Source organism: Calcarisporiella thermophila (genome assembly GCF_041956535.1).
Source record: "Calcarisporiella thermophila strain CBS 279.70 unplaced genomic scaffold VTP21scaffold_2, whole genome shotgun sequence".
Lineage (NCBI taxonomy): Eukaryota > Fungi > Calcarisporiellomycota > Calcarisporiellomycetes > Calcarisporiellales > Calcarisporiellaceae > Calcarisporiella > Calcarisporiella thermophila.
This window is the reverse complement of record NW_027192192.1, coordinates 902,246-923,636: the sequence shown is the minus strand read 5'-3', so window position 1 is coordinate 923,636 and position 21,391 is coordinate 902,246. Positions and strand designations below refer to the sequence as shown.

Sequence of the window (21,391 nt, the reverse complement as noted above, 5' to 3'; positions counted from 1 at the left end):
AAATATTCATTCAATTTGTATTCCTTTCCATGAGGTATTTTTATTTTGTGTATTTTATTGATATTGAGGGGACACTATTTGATTCGATGAATGGGACGTTTTTTTCAATAGAAACCAATCTATATTTGCAACTGGCATCATAAAGATTCGTTCTTGAACTGACACTTAAGATCTTAAAGCTAAAGGAGAATGACGCTCGTTATTTTCGTAATCCTTTAAATCAACTCTGTTACATGAAAAAATTAACAGATAATAAATGAAATGCCATAAATTCCGTCCATATTGAAATTTCAGTACTCCAAGGTATGATATCATTTCCAAAATTATTACAGGTAATATATAAGAGTTACATAAAAGTTTATACCATCAAATGTTTTTCCATTGTAACATTACTTAAAAACTTTTAGTTAGTGAACATGAACAGCTATAAAGTTCTCTTATTATTATTATCTTTACCAATACCAGTACTAGGGCAAAAATTTGCGATCGTGTCTCCCACCGAAAATACATTGTGGCGCCCCGGTCAAATAGCCACTGTTCTCTGGGAGCCACAGGACGACTCTGCTTCTTCGAGCCTTGATACAATTAGATTTCGAGTACGAAAAATTTGCGCAAGGACACTAAAATTGAATTTAGCTAATAATATTATCAAACTATCTACCTTTCCGCTTAACAGATTATATTATCGCTAGCTAAGCCATACAAAGTGAGTAGTCTTGAGTTTGTGTTAGCATAGGAAATGTAGAGCTCATTTGAAATAGGTAGTTGCAATACTAGCTGATTCGGTATCCGCAGCAAAACAAAGTTATAACTGGGCCATCCCCAAAGACACCAAGCTCCAGCCTTCTCAGAACTATGTGATCTCTCTCTATGACGTTACAACTGAGGCTGTAGTATGCATGAGTGATACCTTCACAATTGCCGAACAATCCTCGTCGGAAGCACACATGGCCTCATCCAATTTGCCCAATTCGATTAATTCTAATAATACGGCATTGGACTCTAATCCAGCGAAGGCTACTTCAGGCGCACTCTCTAAACCGTCACCCGATCCCTGTTTATATGTAGCAAAATTATGTGCTGAATCTGTTAGGGAATTTATAAACTCAACTGTTGGATGTTCATGTGGAGAGATGGTAGGAACGTATACATCCGCGGGCAGCTTTTTATTGAATACGATAGCAATTAATAGAATAACTTGGGCGCTTCTACTTTTATTCTCCCTAATACTGTGTGATTCTTTGACTCATATTAAAACTATTTAAACTCTTTAATATTTTATTTTGGCTATATAAAGAGATACTAGCTGCTTTCATGCTATTAAAATTAACAGGAGTCAACAAAATTTACTCAATGTCAGCCATACTATGCAGTTTTTCAAAGATACAGATAAATCCCCAAGCCCAACTCACTTGTTTGGATTGATACACGATATTTATTTTGATAGAATACTTTTGGTAGCCTTCAAGTCATCAGTACATGAAGATGACAAGAATGTTAGATAAATTAACATAATTCATACTAGACATCTTGTGTTTGTAATCGTTCTTCTTAATGATTTACTAACAACCTTCGGACATGCTTAGGTTAGTGATAATCTGCTCACGAAAAATTTATACATTGCCTTCCAAGTTTCGAAGAAATTTAAAGAATTCTAATAGGTTTGGATATTAGAAATAAATGAGTAGATTCTATTTACAAAAAGGGAAGCATTATGGATTTCATGCTTTTGTCGGTGGTGGTTTCGCTTTTACTTCACTTCCTTCTAGTTCTTCCTTTCCACTACTAACAAATGTTAACATAGACTCGAGTTGCCAACGGCGATACTTCTCTTCGTTCTCATATCCCAGCGTTTTCCACGTTGGCTGTTTCTCTTGGCCTGCCTCTTCTGCCAACTCACCGCCATTCTCTTCCACTTCCATGGGCTGCTCTTTTTCTTTTTCTGCCAACTGCTCTTTGTAAAAAGTGGAGAAGAGCATATCCTTTTGCTCTGATAGTAGATTTTCCACGAATTCGGAGGCATATGAGGTAAAAGCGTCGTGTTGTTGTTGTCTCTTCTACAAATTAAAAAATATATATTATTGGGGTTCGGTGATATGTGCAAAACGCAAGAATGAAATTACTTTCAGCTCTCCCAATGCTTTCCTGGCACTATCTTCATCCATACTGCCTCCTAACTCGACATCTATCTTTGTTTCTTCTTCCTGCTTTTCAATTTCAGGAATCAATTTCGTGCGGAGTAGGAAGCTAAGAATCTGGCTCTCATTATCCGTCTGTGGTGGTTCGTGCGGATGTAAAACAAGTTTTGGAAGAGTTTGAGATGCAAGGAGATCATTCTGGAGAGAAAGAAATTTGGCAGCTAGTATGTTATATTTATTCAGTAGTTCAGGCCTAGAAACGAGATAGAAGAAGCGTGTCAGAATAAATTTTCCTCTAAAAAGTAGTAAGTAATTTCCAAAAATCACCATGATTGCACTGGAACTTTGGCATTCACAGTTTGCAGAAAGTAGTTCAAACTCTCCTGAAGTTGCTGCAACTTTAGCCGCACGGATTCTAGTTCTGATATTGAATCCGAATCTAAATGTCTCGCTTGCTCCATGACTTTAAAATATTCTAAGTTAATGTTCAACCTCTAGCTGACAATAAAAATAGATCAGCCACATGAATTTCTATAGATTATACACTTCTCCGTTAAGCAATATTTGCACCCTCTAATACTAACCTAAACACTTTTGATTTACCATGGTACTGCCACTCAAATCCTCACGTTGGAGAGAGAGTCGAATTGCCAAATGATTTTACTAATTATATTGCTTGACCATGTAATGCGATTGATACATTATATATCATGTAAATTTGCCAAGGTGGACATAGAAATATTTGTAGACATATAACAACTGGTGTATATGACAGCCCTTTTTTTTTGTATTGCAGTTATATATTCTAGGACTTATTTATCTTCATTAGGACTGAACGTGAACGAAGAATGAGCAAACAAATACCCATCAAGTCTTACAATTTTTAACCTGACTTGGTACGATTTTAAGATTGACAATTGCTCGAGAGTTTAAATCAGGGTTCTGCTGCGCCAACCTTCTGGATCAAGTTTTGATCCATGCACATCTTAATCCAAGATAAAAAGATAAAAGTTTATGCTTCTATGAACTAATTGCACTCCATTGTAAAACAATTCAATAGATTTAGAGAAATTGCAAATGGAGCCATCTAAAGCGCAAATCCAAGACATTTTCAAAAAACTAAAATCCCAACGAGCCAACAAGGTATTGATTATTATAATGATGGTTCTACAAGATGGCTATAGGTATGTTATGCAATTGTAGGCATGCTTTGATTGTAAGGCACAAAATCCTACCTGGTCATCAGTTACCTTCGGCATCTACCTGTGCCTTGACTGTTCTGCCGTCCACAGGAATATGGGTGTACACATCTCATTTGTCAGGTATTTCCATTTGGTTGGAATGTTTTTTAATTCTTTTCTAAAGAATTAAATCTCCTCCCGATAGATCATGTGTGCTAGATTCTTGGACCTGGGATCAACTCCGCACGATGAAAGTGGGAGGCAATGCGGCAGCAACTGAGTTTTTCGCAAAACACGGGGGGACAACTGCTTCGAAAGATGCTAAATCCAAGTATACCAGCCGTGCAGCAACTATGTATAAAGAGAAGCTCGCTCAGCGAGTCAAAGAAGATATCCGCCTGCATCCTGATATGGTGTTGGTTGAAACAGAAGAGAAACCAGACGAAACCAAAAAAGAGGAGGACTTTTTTGAATTACTGGATAAACCCTTGAACGCTCCTGCCATTACACCGCCCACCAGCTCAGCTTTAGCTGGAAATGGATCCTCTGTTAATGCCAAACGTACATCTGTTACCAATGGAGCTACGTCCCGACCCAAGAGTACTCTAAGTGGAATACGCAAGCCTGCTGCAGGAAAATCCTTAAAACTTGGAGCGAAAAAGGTCACTAATTTCAATTTTGAGGAGGCGCAAGCCCGTGCTAAACAAGAAGAGGAGCGTCGTGCGAATTTGGGATTGCATTCAGAGGAATCAGAAAACACCGAGGAGGAATCAACTGTACCAAGACGGGCCTCAGTATCGAAAGACAAAATCCCTGTAGTACCTCAGGTGATAGCCAATGCGAATGGAAGTGGGGCTAAGAGTGAAAATAAGATGGAAATGGAGCGATTAGGGATGGCAATGGGTCGGCTCGGGTTTGGGGCTGTTCCTACAAACAATGCTCCCAAAGCTTCTGCGAGAAAGCTTGGATTTGGAAGTGTTGCTGCGCCTGAATCTGAGGATAAAGATGCACCTACCTCTGCGCGCGAACGCTTTGGCAACCAAAAGGCAATTTCCTCTGACCAGTACTTTGGGCGCAACGAGTATGACCCCACTTATGAGGCAGAGCGTTCATCTCGAATGCAGCAATTTGCGGGAGCGACCAGCATCTCTTCTGCCCAGTATTTTGGGCGGGATGAAGACGAAATATATGGAGGAGGTAGGGGACTGGATAATGGAGATCTCGAGGTATCTGCACGGGAATTTGCTAATCGGTTCATGGATCAAGCGCAAGCTGATGTCGAGGCCGTGCGGGCACTAGTGCAAAATGGGGCTTCGAAATTGCAAAATATTTTGCAAGATATGATGTAGTTTAATTAGCCAAACCCTCATCCTACTTTTTATTACCATGGATTTTTCACACTAGAGAACCTTGATGCTTTTCATTGTGAGTTAATAAACACTATGAAAATCTTTTAGTTATCCATAAAATATCTATTTTTTTCTTTTTACTTTCTTTAATATTATGTTAGACAACTTTTCTTTTTATTGTGTTAATAAAGAATGGACCGCATAGGGGAGTTGATAATAGTGAAACCCAAAATTAAATTAAGGGCTAAATAAAAACAACACCTCGTATTTCTCGTTAAACCTACATAAATAAATCAATTTGAGATTGCAAAAATGGAGAATGATCTAGATCCTGCCAAGCTACGCATGGCAGATCTTCGTGCCATTCTTCACATCTACGATATTGACGCGAAATCTTCTGCAAAAAAACAAGACCTTGTTGACCTCTATAACCAGCACATTTCACCCGTCCCCGCACGAGTTGAAGAAGCTAAACGATGGGTAGATGTAAATGGAGGAAAAAGAGGGGGGACTCCGGGACCTGAAATTGGAATGAGAAGGGGGACACCTGGTTTAGAAGGGGGAAGGAGAGCAACTCCTGGAATTGGCGAAGAAGATGGAACGAGATCCAACGAAGTATTTGCAGTCCCGGCACCTCGAGCCTCTACGCCAAAGCCGAGAGGGCGTTCAACCACAAGGAAAAGAGTAATTGCTACTTTACTATCTTCGCTTTCTGCTTTAAAAATAACTGAATTATTTCAATAGACTCCGGCTCCATCCGAAACTGCATCATTGGATGGATCTGAATCTGAATCCAATGCGCCTAAAAACGCTTCTGTCAAGCCTAAAACGCCAAGAAGTCAAAGGCCTCAAACCCCTAACAAGCAAGCGATGAACATGGAGATGGACGAAGAAGCAGATGAATTAAATAAATCAGCGGCAGCAGAAAAAGAAAAAAGTCCCTTTTCCCTAAACAATCCATTCCAGAGCGGTGGAGAGACTAGCCCGGATAAGATTCGGCAGCGTCGTCGTGTATGCAACGATTTCCAATTGATTTTAGTATTTGCCTAAAACTTATCATTATCTCTTAGACGACCATGGGAGTCGATAGCCGCGATCGTAGCCGTAGTCGCACACGCCGAAATACATCTGTTTCCCGTAAACAACGCGCCTCCATGGGTGATCATCTCGTTGCTACTTCACAACCGCTTCTTTTCTCACCGGTTGAGGGACATCCGCCATTCAGTAAATTTATGTCACCTCCCTCGGCTTCTTATTATTCTGACCGTGATAATCAGGAAAGGAGGCTTTCTCTAGCCTCTCCGGCCTCTGGCAACTCAAGGAGAAGGAGACGAAGCAAAAGCCCACCCGTAATTAAAGAAGAATATTCGTTGAGTTCAATACTGGTGCTGTGTTTAGCACTACTTGTAGCTTTTGGAATCTGGTATCGTAGCGCAATAATACGCGTAGGGTATTGTGGTGAAGACGGTAGACCTGCACATAGAAAAAATGTGGGCGAGGGGATGTCAAGTAATTACTAGAAAACTCGAGTTGATTGTTTATATTCTCATTGACTTTTTTTTCTATTCCACAAGTGTTCAAGAATATTTCCTCTAAACTGGTCCCCTCCTGCATTCCTTGTCCCGAGCATGCAACATGTACCAATGGTGAATTCATAAATTGCGACAAAGAGTTTGTTCCCCAAACACATCTTCTTTCTCTTGGTGGACTTCTTCCATTTCCACTCCGCTGCGTTACCGACGACGCTAAGTTAACTCAAGTCCAACTTACTGTGGATACGATTCGTCGCGAATTAAGTTTGCGTGCTGGTCAGGTTATTTGTGGGCATGTGAAGAAAGATAGGGAGTTGCTTACTCAACTACAGGGCAACATTATGGTGAATGGGATTCTCGAAGAGAAGCTTAAAGAACAGCTCAAGGACCGCAAATCACCTGAAATAGGTGACGATGCCTTTAACGAGTATTGGCAGCTTGCACTGGAAGATTTGTCGCGCCGCCCTGGCTATGTAGATTTTGTAACCCACCCCAATTCTGGAAAGCTTTATTTATCGAGTCGGGAGCCATGGTTGCCATTGGGATGCAAAATTAAGCTGCAATTGGTAAACTTTTTGTGGCAACATATTGCTATCATATCTGGCAGTGGAGGCGCACTGTTATTTTTAGTTTATATTCGGCACTATATTTACGCTCGCAAAAGAGATAACAAACTCGTCACCAAACTTGTTCAGAATGTTCTAAGTCGGCTTGAAAATCAAGAGCGTTTGCATTACACCGATCCTGTTCAGTTCCCGCATCCAGAATTGGCTATCGTCCATCTAAGAGATGCCCTCCTTAAAGGAGAGCAATCAGCAGGAAGAAGGCATAAGTTGTGGGAACGAGTGCGACGGATTGTGGAGAACAATGCAAACGTTCGGGTATTAGTCAAAGAAATTAAGGGAGAGCAACATCGGGTATGGTGCTGGGTAGGGGCCTATAATCCTAACAGACATGTAAGTGGGCGGGAGGAGGAAGAGGAATCGCTCTATCGCTTAAATTAACCCTCTTTTTGATATACTTCAACGCAAAATTCACAAGAATGTATATAATGATATATTTCTTTTTTGAGATCCTGATTCACTTCTTCAACGGCCTCTGCCCTTTTAATCTTTAATTCTCCGTTCTAATAAATATAAATATTTATATATTTTTATATACTATATTCTATCTCAAAAACAGGTTTAATGCGCAAAACGTCGAGGCAATGGATCGAACATAATGTATGATTTAATGATGTAGTTCGATCCGTTTTCCCGGTGCCCACTCTTTTATGGCGCGCTCAATATTCACCCAGTATTGCAACTCGATGGCGAGCTGCTTCGCTCTCTTGAAATCCTTATTTCTAAAAGCGTCCGAGAGCCCGTTGATAGTTTCCTCCATTCTCTTCTGGTTCTCCGTTGCAATAATCTCAACCTCTTCTTCTGCTTGTGCCTCTTCCAGCTGCTCGCGTGTCTCTAGTACTTCCATGAGTAACTCCGGATCCTCGAGCGACTCGCTCTCATCTACACTGATACCGTTGAGTGAAAGAATATATTGGGCACGCGAGAGGGGATTCAGCAACGTGTTATAAGCCTTGTTAATGAAAGAAGATTGTGATTTTGAAAAAGAAAATTCGTGTTGCTCTTTTTGGGCATAGGAGTCAGGATGCACTTTTTGTTGGATTGTAAGAAAAGTAGATCTAAGATTGCGAGCGTTGAGATCGAACGTAGCAATAGATCTAGAGAAAAATTTAAGATAGTCAGTAACAATCACTGCATATTACTTGATTCACAATAAAAAAATGCTGGGACTCAGTTATAATTTACCTATTTTCACCTTCGCCAACTCCTAGTGCTTCAAAGTAGTTCATTTCACCCGGTACAGGCTGAATCTTTCCACATTCGTCACAATGAAGTAATGTGTACCCCAATTCTTTCTCACATTTCCAGCATATCTTCAATTTTGCATGAGCGGCATCTCCGTTCTTGGAAGCCTGCGAGTGTGTGAGCCGGGCGGCGATTAGTCGTGATCCTGGTTTGGCATTACTAAAATTGGGAGTTGTAAAGGTTTGGAAAGATCTCAAATGGGAACGTGCCAGGTGAGCATATGGGTATGCATTTGATGTCGATCTAAATGTATTCGATTTTATCAAGCGAAGGGGGTTTATATTAGTGAGAAAGTTGACATGGCGCGACATGATTAGAATTGTGGTCAGATTCAATTCAACGAGAGCAGGCAGAATAACAGTATAACAATGCCAAGCAGTCACATATACCTGATCATACTACCGTAGATTAGAAATCGCTGGTAATCTGATTTGGATATTGAATTGAAATCTCACAGGCTTCTTTTTTATCTTTTTTAACTTCCTAAGTGCAGTAATCAGACCGTACAGATAAACTCCTAAAATATGAAGCTAATGCATAATGTCAACTGTGATATACTAACAAAATGGAAAGCATTGATGGAGCTAAGAAAGCTGCTTTGCATCAATTCTATCTCTACTCATAAACATATTCCTAATATTCTCTTCTTACATGCACAATCGAATAGGCTTCTTCAGTGCCTGGCACTAGGCTTATATTGGGTTATTGTAATCTAAAATATTACTCACTTGAATATGTTTTGAAAAAGTTGCTGATTTGAAAACTAATAGATATAGTTTATATAACACAACTATTCATACTCGACTGCAAGTCCCTTTTATATACTATCGTATCTTTTTTCTCCATGGACATTATAGCGCGTACTTAGAAATTAGTTCTCCGACGCTCTACATTACAAAAAATGGTCGGAGCAGTCAGTAATGATAAAATGTATAGTGTATCTGTTAATCATCCTTGCCAAGAATATCAAATTCCATACATCCCAGTGCTATTGGGGTTTTGGTCGAGTTATATGCTTTTTATATACACTACCCTAATTTAAAATTATGGGCGAATTTTAATTAGCATGTAGAATTATGTGAAGATTTTATCCTAAAAGCAATCGATCCGAATATCAGTTTAATATCGTACACTTAAGGAAAAAATTTTAGAAAGCAACCCTTGTAAATTTTCTTGCTCCTTTTTTTCTGTAAGGAAAACAACAAAAATATAGGAACAAGAAAATGAAGAAACTATTCTGTATTTCTATATTCTTCTGCATTCTCACCCTTACCTGTTCAGATGTAGCACCACAAATTGTTCCACTCCGCACTCATACGCTTGCTATGCCCTATATTGGTACAAAAGCAATTTATTCGAAGTTATTCGAATAACTAGCTCATGCATTAGTTTCCATTTAATTAGATCAAGGTCTCCAGAATTATTGGTTTGATTTTGGTGGCGATGCAGTGATTAGTACGAGCAAGCATATTCGTCTAACTCACGACCGTCCATCACAAGTAGGATGGCTGTGGAGTCGTTTGGTAAGCTTAGGTTTATTCGCTACATAATGTAACAACCCATCTGATTAAGAAAAACAAGCCTCTGGCAAGTGCGAATTGGGATCTAGAAATCGAATTCAGTGTCGATGGCAAGGGGAGCATCTATGGGGACGGATTCGCCATATTTTTGACGCGTCAGAGGGCACAAACGGGACCTGTTTTCGGGTTCATAGATAAATTTGAGGGTTTGGGAATTTTTTTTGATACATACAAAAACAGTCGTTCAAGAGTACGTATACCAGATATATACAGTTTTGTTGTATCATATTCATTAATACCATTCTTTTTCCTCCTTTCCTAACCGATCGCGCAGCCTGAGGTGTTTCCTTATGTGATGATTATGCAAGGCGATGGCAACACGCCCTATGATAGTGAAAATGACGGTAAAGCTAACGAGCTCGCCGGGTGTGAGGCCGACTTCCGCTCTAAGCCGTTTCCAACCAAGGCTCGGTTGGTATTCTATAAAGGGTACTATCTCGCCCTGACGCTCCAATATAGGTCAGAGAATGAATGGGATACTTGTTTTCTTCTGGAGAATATTACCTTGCCTTTTTCTCCTTACTTGGGGATAAGCGCGCATACTGGCGATTTATCAGGTTAGAAATTCACCCTTTGATCGAAATTGCATATGATCTATTTATTTACTATATATGAGCATAGACAACCATGATATCATCCGTGTCACTGCTCAGACTATTGTCTCTGTGCCGGATTCAACGTACCCTGCCAAACCCATTATCAAAAAGAAGCATAATGCATGGTCGGCGTTCTTGTGGTATGTCAAGTTTATGGGCTTCCTCGTGTTTGTTATTGGTGGTATATGGCTGTATCGTACAAGGATAATGGAAACAAACAGGCGATTCTGAAACAAAAATAGCCCCATTCCGCATGTCCTGTGCGAATATTCTTGTGGTTTATTTTTAGGATTATGATATTAGATGCATTTACATTGGACATTGGTCTTTTATAACAAGTCAATCAATTATGTACATTAAAATCGGGCCTTAAGACACGTTCTTTTTCCCTTTTTTGTCCCTTTTCCTTTGCCAGCCCCCGGTGCCTTCTGGTAAAAAGAAACAAATTCCTTGAGTGTCCAAAAATCTCCTCAGGATTTCGACGCTAACTCGCTTGGTCTTGCCTATGAACACATCCATCAGATCGTCAAGTAATAGCTCAAAATCTATGGGTTCATATCGTAGAATTCTTTCGTAGAGAACGATATCATCGCGAATTCTTTGGTAAATTCGCCCATCGAGCGAATCTTCATCGGCGAACTTTTCTTCTTCGTCACAATGGTTGTCTGAGAAGACATCTGCGTAGCCCGGCAAACCACTTTCAATGTCTTCTTCATCGGTGCTAGCACTGTCAGCCTCACTAGGGATTCCCTCGTCTGTTCCCTCAGGGTGTGTCTGGTTTTTCTCCAGTACTTTAACTGGTTTCTCTACTTTTTCCTGACAATTGCTTTCTTCTACTTCATTCAACACTCGCCAAATTTTTTCAAGTTGAGCAATCATTATTCTACGCCCCATAGGCTTAAGCCCGTACTTCTTCACAGCTTTCTTAAGTTCGTTTAGCGAGTATGAAGCGTAATCCGGCATAGTTTTAGTGACGATGGGCTTATCGGCAGAAGATAAAGAAGTATTGGGAGAGGAAGTTGTTGTGGTAGGGTTACACTTTTCATTAAGAGCTGGTGCGGATATATCTCTATTACGAGTTCCAACAGAACACTGCTGTTTAGTTTGAAGCAAATCGCAGACAGGAGTAGCTGGAAAAATTTTTCGTTGTGCGAATACATCCTCTGGATCTTGTTGAGAACCGCTTTTACTCATCGCAGCAGAAAGTTTAAGCGCAGATAACCCGGCTTCCAATTCTCGGAGGTCGTCTTCCGATTGATAGGATATACGTGTACCATTTGCTACATGACGGTTGGTCGATTCCTTTATCTTTGGCTTAGGCTGAGTTTTATGGACCGCAATCGATGGAATTTCCTTAAAATCATCCCACGAATCGTAGCCGCCTAAATATGCCGATTTAATAGCGCTTCTATGTGAAAGCTGTGAAAATGGAGGTACTGAGCTTGCTTGGGGCCCATCTGTGCTGGAATCAGAATCGGATGCTTCAACAAATTTTTGTATTTGTTTTGGGTTTAACGCACGATGATCAGCATTGAGAGATTTATCCTTACAAATAACATTTGGAATCGAGTTTACAGTGCGAGAGCACGAGAATGTTGGCACTGATGAGTTTGAATATATTTCTGGTTCGTCATATGGGTATTCAATCCTTTCCTTGCCCGCATGAAGATCCGCATGTCCGAAGCTATTTAGAGTGCTATCATTACACGTTCCTTCTGTATTTTCTTCATAAAACGGCGATGCAGATACGGTAGAAAGCGAATTCGATAAATCATGGCCCCAATCTTGTAATAATTCGGATAATTCTAATGGAGGGGGAAGAGGTGGTACATCGTCCTCGGCTGTTTCAATAGACAGATTTTTAGAATCTTGCTCTACCATATAATTATTATGAGACACGAATACGCGTAAAATAGAGAATGAGCGTAGACTGAAATCAATCCAAATTTAATCAGAGTTAATTATGCAATCAATCTTCTCTCTCAAATATTTCTGGGAAACGAACCATATTTCTTCTTGAGCGTGTATTTTTGTATTATTCAAAATTTCAAATATGATGTCCAAGTACGCACAAAATTTAATCCAAAATAGCGCAACTGTAGCATAAAATGCCTTATGGCTCATTGATCTTGAATCCCATGCGAACTAGTCAGTAGTATAGACTCGAAATGCAATAATATTAGCTCTTCGTGATTAACTGTATAAAAAGAAAAAAAAGTAAAAAAATTTATTAGTGTCTTTTCGTGTAATAGAAATAAAGGCAAAGTGTACGAAATTGAGATTGTGTGTGAATTTTAGAAAGCAACGGCTTCTGGAAAAAGAAATAAATACATATCCAAGATTCTACCAATGGAAGATGCGCGCATATTTTAAAAAAGTAAATATATGCGGCGATTAACCAATGACCATAGTAAATGAATGGCCGTTTAACCAACTAAGATTATGATGATAATGTATTTCTTCTAGGCGAACTTGTGGCCTTGCACCACTGCTGTTCATCTAGCAGAGCGATTGCTGCTCCCAGACACCATCCTGTTTCGGCCCCACGAATGCTCTTTGCAACGTGCAGCTCCCTGTCCTCTGGGATTCCGTAGCCGTGAGAGAGCAACGAATAAATAAAAGATAAATCCATGCAATATTCTGGCATGCTGGCGAGTTCTCGCCTCGCCTTCGTACTGAATGCGTGCCATTCTCCGGAGCACACTTGCCGAGTAACGCGATGCAAATCTCGTAGAGGGAAACGTTTCGGCATTCCAAGCGCAGTGGTCCGATCATAAAAGTACGCAAAGGTGTAGATATCATGGTGGCGGAAAGTCTCTGCAAGAGGTGGTTGGTACACTCCAGCAAAAGAACATGGGGCCAGGGGACAATAAGCCTCCTTATCCATAATCTTCTCTGCAATGCGACGACATGCCTCACCATCGGGCCCAGCGCCCACCAGACGCACGGTCTTATATCCCCGCACCGGTGCTGTGAGCGAAAAGCTTTGTACATGCCCACGAGCCAAACAAGGGTTACTAATCTTGTCTCCTTTGGCATCGGGGTTCGACGCCCATTGATCGACCAGATACCGTTGCATCTGTTTGCGGGCTTCCATCAGCCCATGTCCAAGGTAAGAATGCTGGTAAAGCACATAGTGATGCCCACTGACTTCCAGAAGCACTCGGTGGCTCCCTTCGGCAATCTCATCCTCGTAGCCACTGTCGGGTTCAAAAACTATTTGAGTGGATCCTCCTCCTAAATCAAAGACTGCTGCGGTCGGACGTCTTTCTTCGCCTGTTTTGAAATTCCCAAGCAGATAGTTCACAGTGATCCATGCATTAAGTCCCTCATCTCGCCCATCCATAATTGATACATTATCTTCGGTGAATGGAAAAGGGTAGTATTTGAGCCGCCTGCGAACGGCCTCCAGAATTTTCTCGCTCGTCTCTGCTCCAAGCAGCCGCAAACCTGCTGTCGCCTTAACAGCAACGGGTGTGCACGAATACAAATCTGGTGGGACACTATCCAGTGCCACTTGCATCAGTGTATCCAAACTTTTTGCACCAGAGTCAGGATCTTGTGCATAAGCTGATAAACCCGGCATTACCTGTTCAAACACCTCATCTTCCAGCTCGGGGCTGGAATTACAATACTTGAATCGGTACACGTGGATACGTGAGCCAGTAGAACCTGCATCAATCATGAGCGCGTATTGATAGAGAGGAAACCCTGGATGGGGCACATCGCAGTGATCCGAGTGATGTGGCGGGGGTGCATGAACTTCGAAAGACAGCGTATCCTCGTCGAGACTTTCTTCTGGTAATATTTTGTCCGATGCGTACTTCGATGTCCCTGCAAGCTGCTCCCACCATTGTGACAACAACACGGAATCCCGATTTCTTATACCGAAACCACTCCAACCGTTGTGTTTATGGCCTGTGAACAACATCCATGCGAACATTAAACCGCAAACCACGGCCAGTAACCACCACCGCACTGCGGTTGGCTTCAGACCTTCCTCAAAACTAGATACCCTAGGACTTGGGAATTCATGACATGGGGAGTTGTTCCCGTTTACGGTAGCCGATGGTTGCGAGAGATTAAGGCGCTGCCTCATACTATTATTGGATACGCGAACAGGGGACGGCGGCATCCCGAGTTGTGAGTATTTCTATTTTAATGCTGGTGATGTGTTTTTGGTGTTTCAACCTCTGTTGTTTTCTCTATTTTATTACTTATTAACTCATGACTAATGTTTCCTCCCCAAGTTCAAAAATTAAATTGACCCCTCACAAGCCACACCCATATATCCTCCCCATTTCTACTCAAAAGCTTTCCAAAACAACCGTTGAAACGATACAAAGTGCCGAGATCAAATTTAATATAAAAAGCAGATAGTGTAAGAAGCAGGAAATGCAAAACAAAGAAAAAGTAATAGCAGAAGAAGAAAAAATTAACGAAGAAAAAAAAAAACAATCAAAAAGAAAAAAAAAAGGATATGCAAAAGAAACAACAAGAAAAAAATATAGAAATCATTTAAAAACTTTTTCAAAATCAAAATTCCATAAATAAAAATAAAACATAGATAATTATTCACTACATGTGATGACACTGATGAGCCGGCGCCAAAATCCATGTCGTCGCTGGCTACCGCCGCTGTCTGCCGCTACTAACCGTGATGAACTTAGCAAATTCCCATTCACCTGTGCTTGTGGCTGATATCCTTTGTTTTCCTCAATTGGCTGTCTACTACGATGTGGGTGTTTTGTCGGTTGGGGGGCAGCAACATAGCCCGGTTGGCTTGCTTGCCCAAACTCTGCCGCCAACACCTCGCCATCTTTTTGGTAAACATGTTGGGATTTCAAAGCGCTTGAAAGGCGCATCCAGTCGTATACACCATTGTCTGGCTCGTCCAATTTTCGAAGGACACGAGAGAAGAGATCACGAAGATAGTCGTAGTCAGGTGTTTCCTCAAAACTAAGGTGACGAGCATAACTTAAATAGGTCGCAAACTCCTCTAAATAACAGAATGAATTTATATCTCTCATTCGACCAAGCCGGAAAAACCAATTATTCACCTGGGAAGCCAGCGCAAAGTTCTTTGATCGGAGTCACTTGTTTCTTCATTCCTATTTTTTCGTATTTCTGTTTGTTGGTCGCAGCTTTCAGCCCCTGCCACGGGAGTGCGCCTCGTAGAAAATACATGAAAACGTGCCCAAGGGACTCTAAATCGTCGCGACGCGATTGTTCTGCCATAGATGGGTGTGGTTAGCCCCAGACTCGTCAATGAAGAGGAGTCAAGAATAATCACCTCGTCCAAGATGCGTATTGATGCTCATGTATCGCGCCGTTCCGCTTAAGCTTTTTCGCTCTCGATATGGTATGTGTTGCTTTGTTTTGGGATCCCGATACTGCTTGGCCATTCCAAAATCGACCATGAACACGGTAGACGCATGCTTACTCCCAGGACGACCCATCAGGAAATTATCCGGCTTAATATCACGATAGATGAGGTTCTTCTCGTGGACCGTTTGAATACGCGTTATCATCTGCTTGGCGAGCATCGCAACTGTTTTCACCGAGAATTTGCGATTGCATCGGTCAAAGAGATTCTCAAGGCTCTCGCCCAGTAGATCAAGTATTAGCACGTTATGCAGCCCTTCTTGGCCAAAATAGTAGACATTTGGGATCCCAGCGCACCCCGCAAGGATTTTGTAGGTGCGATATTCGTCTCTAAAAGGTGCGCCAAAAATAAATCAATATAAGTCAAGCCAGGAACTAGTGCGGGAAAAAAAATATCAATACCGAAGCTGTGGAGATTCTGTTCTTCTCGGTTCGAATTTAATAGCTATGCGCTGGTTATTTAACAGATTGATGCCTATAAAAATACAGTCATATCCAGATAAATGCTATCTATCACCCATGGCAATCGAGATATCACAAAAAGATAATAGGTTACCCTCGTGAATCACACCAAAGCTACCCTCTCCAATCTTTTTATGAACGCGGTAGTGGACACCAACTACACTATTGGGAGTGGATAAAGTGTTTACATTGGTGGAATGATACTGTCGATTCGCCGCCATCTTTATGATAAAACAAAGAGAGAACCAGAAATGTCAATTTTGGGAAGCTATAGGTGGAGGTAATATAGAGGTAGAGGAGGGGAATAAGAGGTAGGTGTATATCAGAAAGGTTAAAGAATGAAGAACTTCCGCGGTGATAAGATTATACAGAATTGACACTAGTTTAGTTATATATAAAAACGTGAATAACCATTATTGGTCCCAACTTGGGGTTGGGAGAGCGCGCTTGAGGGTGGAGAAACGGCAAATGTGGGATGAATGGGAAATTAGCATAGAGCGACAAACAATTAGGAAGAAACCAAAAGGAGAGAAGGAGAATATAGAAAAGGGAGGCAGCAATTAGTCGAAAATGAAAATCGGATCTGATTTCTTAACTTTTAACTGGTATAAAATAAAAGAGTATCAGTGTGAGCAACGGAACACAGAGGAGTAAGGTAATAGGGCATGGAGAACACAGAAGGCGCAGCCTGGAATGATCTGAACAGGCGATAGATCTCGGACTGTAATGTGTTAACCTAAATCTTAATTCTTTAAACATCTGAAGATGGCGATGCTCCATGTCTCAAGGGCAATATACTCGATTAAATGTATTCATTTAATAAAGCTTATTTTTAACGGGCTATAAACCCTGTCCCTCATGTTCAAAGCATCGCACTTGGTAATACTTTGGCTATCGTCCATGTCCGCCGAGAAATATATTGCTCAATCTCATTGGCAGAAACCTTTACTCAAATATAAGCAGCGAACATCATCCATAATTGATAGCACTAATAGCAATAGCTCCCAATTGAACTTTTTTTCCCACTAATCTATATATACTTGGATTCATCCTCGCGTGAATATTGCTACAAAGCAAGAGGGATATAGGATTTAATTTTGGAAAAGTTGCTAAAAACGACGATAGACCATTAACAGCCCATGTAACCTTCTTTCGCCTTTTGTCATGTATGTATGAAATAAAAAATGGTTATTCTTTACAATAGGTAGTGAACTTCTTAGACAAAACTGGGAGTTATGAGTTTACTGAGCAACAATTCATGGATACTGAGATTGAAAATCAAGTAGAAATTTGACCATTGATTTTTGGCTTCTTCTAGAAACCAGACTTTTATTCCAGTTGAAAATAGTAACGCCATAATGGGGGCATTATTTAGTTGCTGCAAGAGCGATACCCTAGATGATGGACCGGCTCGCCCTGTAGAGATGAAAAAGCTTCCCCCCAAGGCCTCAAAGAATGGAGGCCATGTTCTGGGGGGTGCATCTGCCTCATCGGGGAGTGAATCACAAGGAGAGAAATCGCAGAGAGAGGCAATATTAGCAGCTGCAGAAAAAAGAGCAAAAGAAGTGAGTAAATTTTAGAACTTCCATTAAACAGTTACTGAAGCTGGATTGTTGCTATTGATAGGCACAAAATCGTGGTGTTCAGAAAGGAGGTGGAAAACTTGCGCGTCAACTGCAGCAGAAAAATGACAATTCGGAGCCCCCTTCTGATAACTTGATGGTATGAATCGCAATCATATACTTTTGATGTCATCATATATTAACATCTTCCGTTCAAATGTCTTAGTGGCGGGCCGATTAGCGTTCTCTCTGTTCTTTATTGTACTTGTGTATACTATCCATTTTACTGGAGGAATCGCTTACCTCCGTTCTTCTTTGCCGATATACCTCTATTTCCTTTATCTTGAGAGAAGGAATGATGCCTATAAATTTATTCTCTTTATTTTGACACATCACCCCTCCCAAAAAAAAATCAAATGGGATATATATAATTCGCTACTTTTGATTCTACTTCTACCTCCCCTTTCTTGCAATAACTCTAGGGTATAATAATGCTACTTTGAAGAAGAGGAATGTACAAAAATTTTCCACTTTGAGGAAATGGAAGAAGACGTAGTATAAAGATATGGAATTCAAGTCAATGTATGCTGGAAGAGAAATTTCACATGATGTCAAAGGAGAAGCAAGAAAGAGTAGTTAGGTAAAGTCTCTTTCAGCAATAATGGCTAGTTTCGAATGTGGATTCATAAGATCATCCTGGCAAAATTGACACCACACCTTAATTACGCAAGTGCGCTGGAAATCTCACACCAAGTATCTCGCGCACCGCTTCAGGAGAAGTCTCCACTGGATAATCGTCAAACCATCGTTCTAATAATTAAACGTCAAGAAAATCATTACAATGATCCGAGCCCCAACAGGTTTCCCCTCTACTTACCCACTGTCCCGATCTCATAAGGCGTCACCAGCGATTCAACTCTCTCCACCTCTCTCGCAAGTCGTTGCTTATTATCCACCCCGATTACAGCGCATGCCAGAACCACTCGCCCTCCAAAGCATTTACGGACGAGCTCGATGGCGGCACAAGCGGTCCTGGCTGTACGCACACCTGTATCGACAAGCAGTAGTATCTGCGGGCTATAGGTTCCAAAGTTGACAGGCGAGACGGCGATTTCCTGAAAGCTTCTTTGGATGGAGGCGGACTTTAGATGAAGGAAAAATGTTAAAGAGAGCAAAGAGCAATTGCTAGATAGAATGGTGGGATTACTTCTTGATCAATAAGCCTTTGCAGGTCTTCCACGGGAACGCTACATGCCCCAGCCCATTCATTAGCCATATTCCTTACGAGGATGCGACCAATTTAGCAAAGATGTTACCCATTAGGTTCCCCCTTCACTACTGCAACCTCACGCTTCGATATTTCGGCATCCGCTCCGAGGATACCCATCACCAACCTCCCCACGGCCCCCAATGTCTGATTGCCCGGAGTGACTAGCGGCCGGACCAAGAGCAGGTCTAGTGGAAGCCCGAGTTCTTCCGCAAGTCGCGACGCAAATGGCAGTGCGTTCGCATTGATGCACACTATTGCTATTTTCCAGTGCACACAGGGTCGTAAGAGTCTCACAAACGTCGCGATATTAAACTCTATTTACCAGTATCCTTGCGTTTACTATAGCTCTTAAGTACCCCGGACAGACGGTTGCCTGCGTCCTGCTGGGAGACGAAGTATGCGGAGAAACTGGGGGGAGAATACCGGTGCGGAGAAAATTGGCGCTTGGGAGGTGAGGAATAGCGGCGCGTGGTGTGCGAGGGGGAAGGAATGGTAATAGGAATGGGGATGGGCCTTGTCTTGGAGGAGGAGGGATGGGATTCGGAGGCGGGGGAGGTGCTGCTGACCGTCATTCGAGTTGGTTCCTTATTTTCCACCTATCCACAAAAGTCAAACAGAAATAGTGTAAACAAGGAGAGCTAGTTGAATAACGGACGCAGAGAGTTAACTAGAAGGAAGAAAAAAAAGGATTTCGGCCACCATAAAAAGGAAAGGCGAAGAACAGTCACGCGACCAACACGAGCACTTTACTGTTTTTTGCGTATTAGAAACTTTTTCTCTCGTGTGGGCAGCTATTCGCCCACATGAAGACCGGGTGGACGCGGCATCGGCCCTCTACCATTTGAAAAAAGTAAAAAAAAGTACATGCATATTCACTTTATAATTAGTCTCTCATTTTTCTCACGCAAAAAAAAATTCAAATTGAATTTCTGGTTCAATTTGAGTTTTCCAGCTCCGTCAACGCTATTTCGTATTTCAACTACGTCATCAAGTCATGGACTCCCAAAAAAAAGGGCACTATCGACAATTGAGGATCATTGGAAGCTCATCCACGATATGGACACAGCATCAACATCATGGCCGCCGCGCTCTCGCTCATTCTTTGTTGTTCCTAACAATGTCACCCCTACTACCCATGGAATCTATTCTACTTACGCGTCGCGGCTGCGTATAGGCGAGACTGCGCTTATCTTACCCATGCAGATGGCTCGATCTACCAAGGTTCGTGGCAGCATGGCAGAGCCAGACTCCGATTTGGACGAATTTTTTGGAGAGGAGGAGTTGATGAGCAGAGGAACCCCAGGTGCAATGGGAACACCGGGAATAGCCGCGACCGTCATGAAAAAGGTGACCAGACAAACACGGCACATTTACCCGTAAGTGTTCAGATCGTGTTGGTTGGAGGGTATCGGATTGAAAATTGGAAATCTGGGCTTTCTTTGAAAATAGACCGGAAAATGTAATGAAAGAGGCAGCTGAGTTGAAGGAAGTGCTAATCCCTATACGCCTGGATCTTGACATCGATAATTTCCGGCTAAGGGATTCCTTTACGTGGAATCTGAATGGTAAGATCTCAGTTCTCTTGCAACCCAATTTCCTCCTCCCAGAATCATATTTCATATTTATCGATAGAAAAAATCATAACTCCCGAACACTTTGCTGAGCTTCTCTGTGAGGATCTTGAACTTCCCACTCACCAATTCGTCCAGCCAATCGCAACCTCCATCAAATCCCAAGTAGAAGAATACGAGGCCGTCGCTGATATGGAGCTCCCGGAAGAGGACGTTCGCGTAATCATTAATCTGGATCTCCAAGTCGGAAAACTTAGTTTACGCGATCGCTTCGAGTGGGACGTGACCAACCCGCATCTCACCCCTGAGGCCTTCAGCCGCCAGCTCGCAGCAGATTTGGGTTTGGGTGGGGAGTTTGTCAGCATCATTGCTCATAGTATCCATGAACAGCTATGTCGGTTCAAAAAAGAACGAGCAGAGGAGTATACAGCGTGGGGGGACGAGTTTGGAAGTGGAGCGGAGCCATTGAGGGGTGTTTATAGGGCGCCGGAAGATGCGAAGAGTTGGGAACCACAGCTAGAAATGTTGACGCCCGAAGAATTAGAAAAGATCATGATGGATCGCGAACGAAGTATCCGACGGTTGCGGCGCGAAACCACAACTCGATACAAGTCTTCGCGAAGACGCCCATAATCCATACTACAATTTCACAATACCACACTTCATATTGTTTTCCTCACCCCCTCTCCCCCTTTTTTATTACCTGCACCTTCGAAATGTTCTCCTCCTCCTCCTTCTCCTCCTATAAACTTGTACTTTTCATCCTAACAGAATTTCAACCCAACACGGCAAACTTGGCGATCAATGTAGATTCAACAAATTTTCTATAGAGACCGTAGAGGCAAACTGAGATTTCGAATGGCTAACAAGACCAAGCCAGGCTATTGATATCCTATC

General features: G+C 41.8%; 12 protein-coding genes across 12 annotated transcripts; 6 read left to right on the top strand and 6 right to left on the bottom strand.

Annotated features, from left to right (window-relative positions):
• Positions 1 to 416: 416 nt before the first annotated feature.
• On the top strand, positions 417 to 1,189 carry VTP21DRAFT_4480 (uncharacterized protein; the record flags this gene model as incomplete). The annotated part of the gene is made up of 3 exons (XM_069394896.1): positions 417 to 596; positions 762 to 1,042; positions 1,141 to 1,189. 3 exons carry the CDS (start codon positions 417 to 419, stop codon positions 1,187 to 1,189), a joined length of 510 nt encoding a protein of 169 aa, XP_069256088.1.
• A 532-nt stretch (positions 1,190 to 1,721) lies between these two features.
• On the bottom strand, positions 1,722 to 2,599 carry VTP21DRAFT_4479 (uncharacterized protein; the record flags this gene model as incomplete). The annotated part of the gene is made up of 3 exons (XM_069394894.1): positions 1,722 to 2,057; positions 2,124 to 2,391; positions 2,466 to 2,599. The coding sequence occupies 3 exons, from the start codon at positions 2,597 to 2,599 to the stop codon at positions 1,722 to 1,724; spliced, it is 738 nt and encodes a 245-aa protein (XP_069256087.1).
• Positions 2,600 to 3,215: 616 nt separating this feature from the next.
• On the top strand, positions 3,216 to 4,668 carry VTP21DRAFT_4478 (uncharacterized protein; the record flags this gene model as incomplete). The annotated part of the gene is made up of 3 exons (XM_069394893.1): positions 3,216 to 3,281; positions 3,342 to 3,460; positions 3,525 to 4,668. 3 exons carry the CDS (start codon positions 3,216 to 3,218, stop codon positions 4,666 to 4,668), a joined length of 1,329 nt encoding a protein of 442 aa, XP_069256086.1.
• A 312-nt stretch (positions 4,669 to 4,980) lies between these two features.
• On the top strand, positions 4,981 to 7,204 carry VTP21DRAFT_4477 (uncharacterized protein; the record flags this gene model as incomplete). The annotated part of the gene is made up of 4 exons (XM_069394892.1): positions 4,981 to 5,352; positions 5,413 to 5,679; positions 5,739 to 6,177; positions 6,243 to 7,204. 4 exons carry the CDS (start codon positions 4,981 to 4,983, stop codon positions 7,202 to 7,204), a joined length of 2,040 nt encoding a protein of 679 aa, XP_069256085.1.
• A 226-nt stretch (positions 7,205 to 7,430) lies between these two features.
• Positions 7,431 to 8,379, bottom strand: VTP21DRAFT_4476 (uncharacterized protein; the record flags this gene model as incomplete). The annotated part of the gene is made up of 2 exons (XM_069394891.1): positions 7,431 to 7,920; positions 8,009 to 8,379. 2 exons carry the CDS (start codon positions 8,377 to 8,379, stop codon positions 7,431 to 7,433), a joined length of 861 nt encoding a protein of 286 aa, XP_069256084.1.
• Positions 8,380 to 9,291: 912 nt separating this feature from the next.
• Positions 9,292 to 10,475, top strand: VTP21DRAFT_4475 (uncharacterized protein; the record flags this gene model as incomplete). Its single annotated transcript, XM_069394890.1, has 5 exons — positions 9,292 to 9,406; positions 9,473 to 9,591; positions 9,650 to 9,838; positions 9,923 to 10,205; positions 10,270 to 10,475. 5 exons carry the CDS (start codon positions 9,292 to 9,294, stop codon positions 10,473 to 10,475), a joined length of 912 nt encoding a protein of 303 aa, XP_069256083.1.
• A 138-nt stretch (positions 10,476 to 10,613) lies between these two features.
• On the bottom strand, positions 10,614 to 12,125 carry VTP21DRAFT_4474 (uncharacterized protein; the record flags this gene model as incomplete). Its single annotated transcript, XM_069394889.1, has 1 exon — positions 10,614 to 12,125. The coding sequence occupies one exon, from the start codon at positions 12,123 to 12,125 to the stop codon at positions 10,614 to 10,616; it is 1,512 nt and encodes a 503-aa protein (XP_069256082.1).
• A 559-nt stretch (positions 12,126 to 12,684) lies between these two features.
• On the bottom strand, positions 12,685 to 14,379 carry VTP21DRAFT_4473 (uncharacterized protein; the record flags this gene model as incomplete). Its single annotated transcript, XM_069394888.1, has 1 exon — positions 12,685 to 14,379. The coding sequence occupies one exon, from the start codon at positions 14,377 to 14,379 to the stop codon at positions 12,685 to 12,687; it is 1,695 nt and encodes a 564-aa protein (XP_069256081.1).
• A 436-nt stretch (positions 14,380 to 14,815) lies between these two features.
• On the bottom strand, positions 14,816 to 16,312 carry VTP21DRAFT_4472 (uncharacterized protein; the record flags this gene model as incomplete). Its single annotated transcript, XM_069394887.1, has 5 exons — positions 14,816 to 15,243; positions 15,305 to 15,475; positions 15,538 to 15,959; positions 16,032 to 16,104; positions 16,186 to 16,312. The coding sequence occupies 5 exons, from the start codon at positions 16,310 to 16,312 to the stop codon at positions 14,816 to 14,818; spliced, it is 1,221 nt and encodes a 406-aa protein (XP_069256080.1).
• A 1,137-nt stretch (positions 16,313 to 17,449) lies between these two features.
• On the top strand, positions 17,450 to 17,894 carry VTP21DRAFT_4471 (uncharacterized protein; the record flags this gene model as incomplete). Its single annotated transcript, XM_069394886.1, has 3 exons — positions 17,450 to 17,656; positions 17,718 to 17,813; positions 17,880 to 17,894. The coding sequence occupies 3 exons, from the start codon at positions 17,450 to 17,452 to the stop codon at positions 17,892 to 17,894; spliced, it is 318 nt and encodes a 105-aa protein (XP_069256079.1).
• A 477-nt stretch (positions 17,895 to 18,371) lies between these two features.
• Positions 18,372 to 19,495, bottom strand: VTP21DRAFT_4470 (uncharacterized protein; the record flags this gene model as incomplete). The annotated part of the gene is made up of 5 exons (XM_069394885.1): positions 18,372 to 18,463; positions 18,531 to 18,795; positions 18,861 to 18,900; positions 18,970 to 19,180; positions 19,246 to 19,495. 5 exons carry the CDS (start codon positions 19,493 to 19,495, stop codon positions 18,372 to 18,374), a joined length of 858 nt encoding a protein of 285 aa, XP_069256078.1.
• A 484-nt stretch (positions 19,496 to 19,979) lies between these two features.
• On the top strand, positions 19,980 to 21,127 carry VTP21DRAFT_4469 (uncharacterized protein; the record flags this gene model as incomplete). The annotated part of the gene is made up of 3 exons (XM_069394883.1): positions 19,980 to 20,299; positions 20,373 to 20,488; positions 20,556 to 21,127. The coding sequence occupies 3 exons, from the start codon at positions 19,980 to 19,982 to the stop codon at positions 21,125 to 21,127; spliced, it is 1,008 nt and encodes a 335-aa protein (XP_069256077.1).
• Between the last annotated feature and the right edge of the window lie 264 nt (positions 21,128 to 21,391).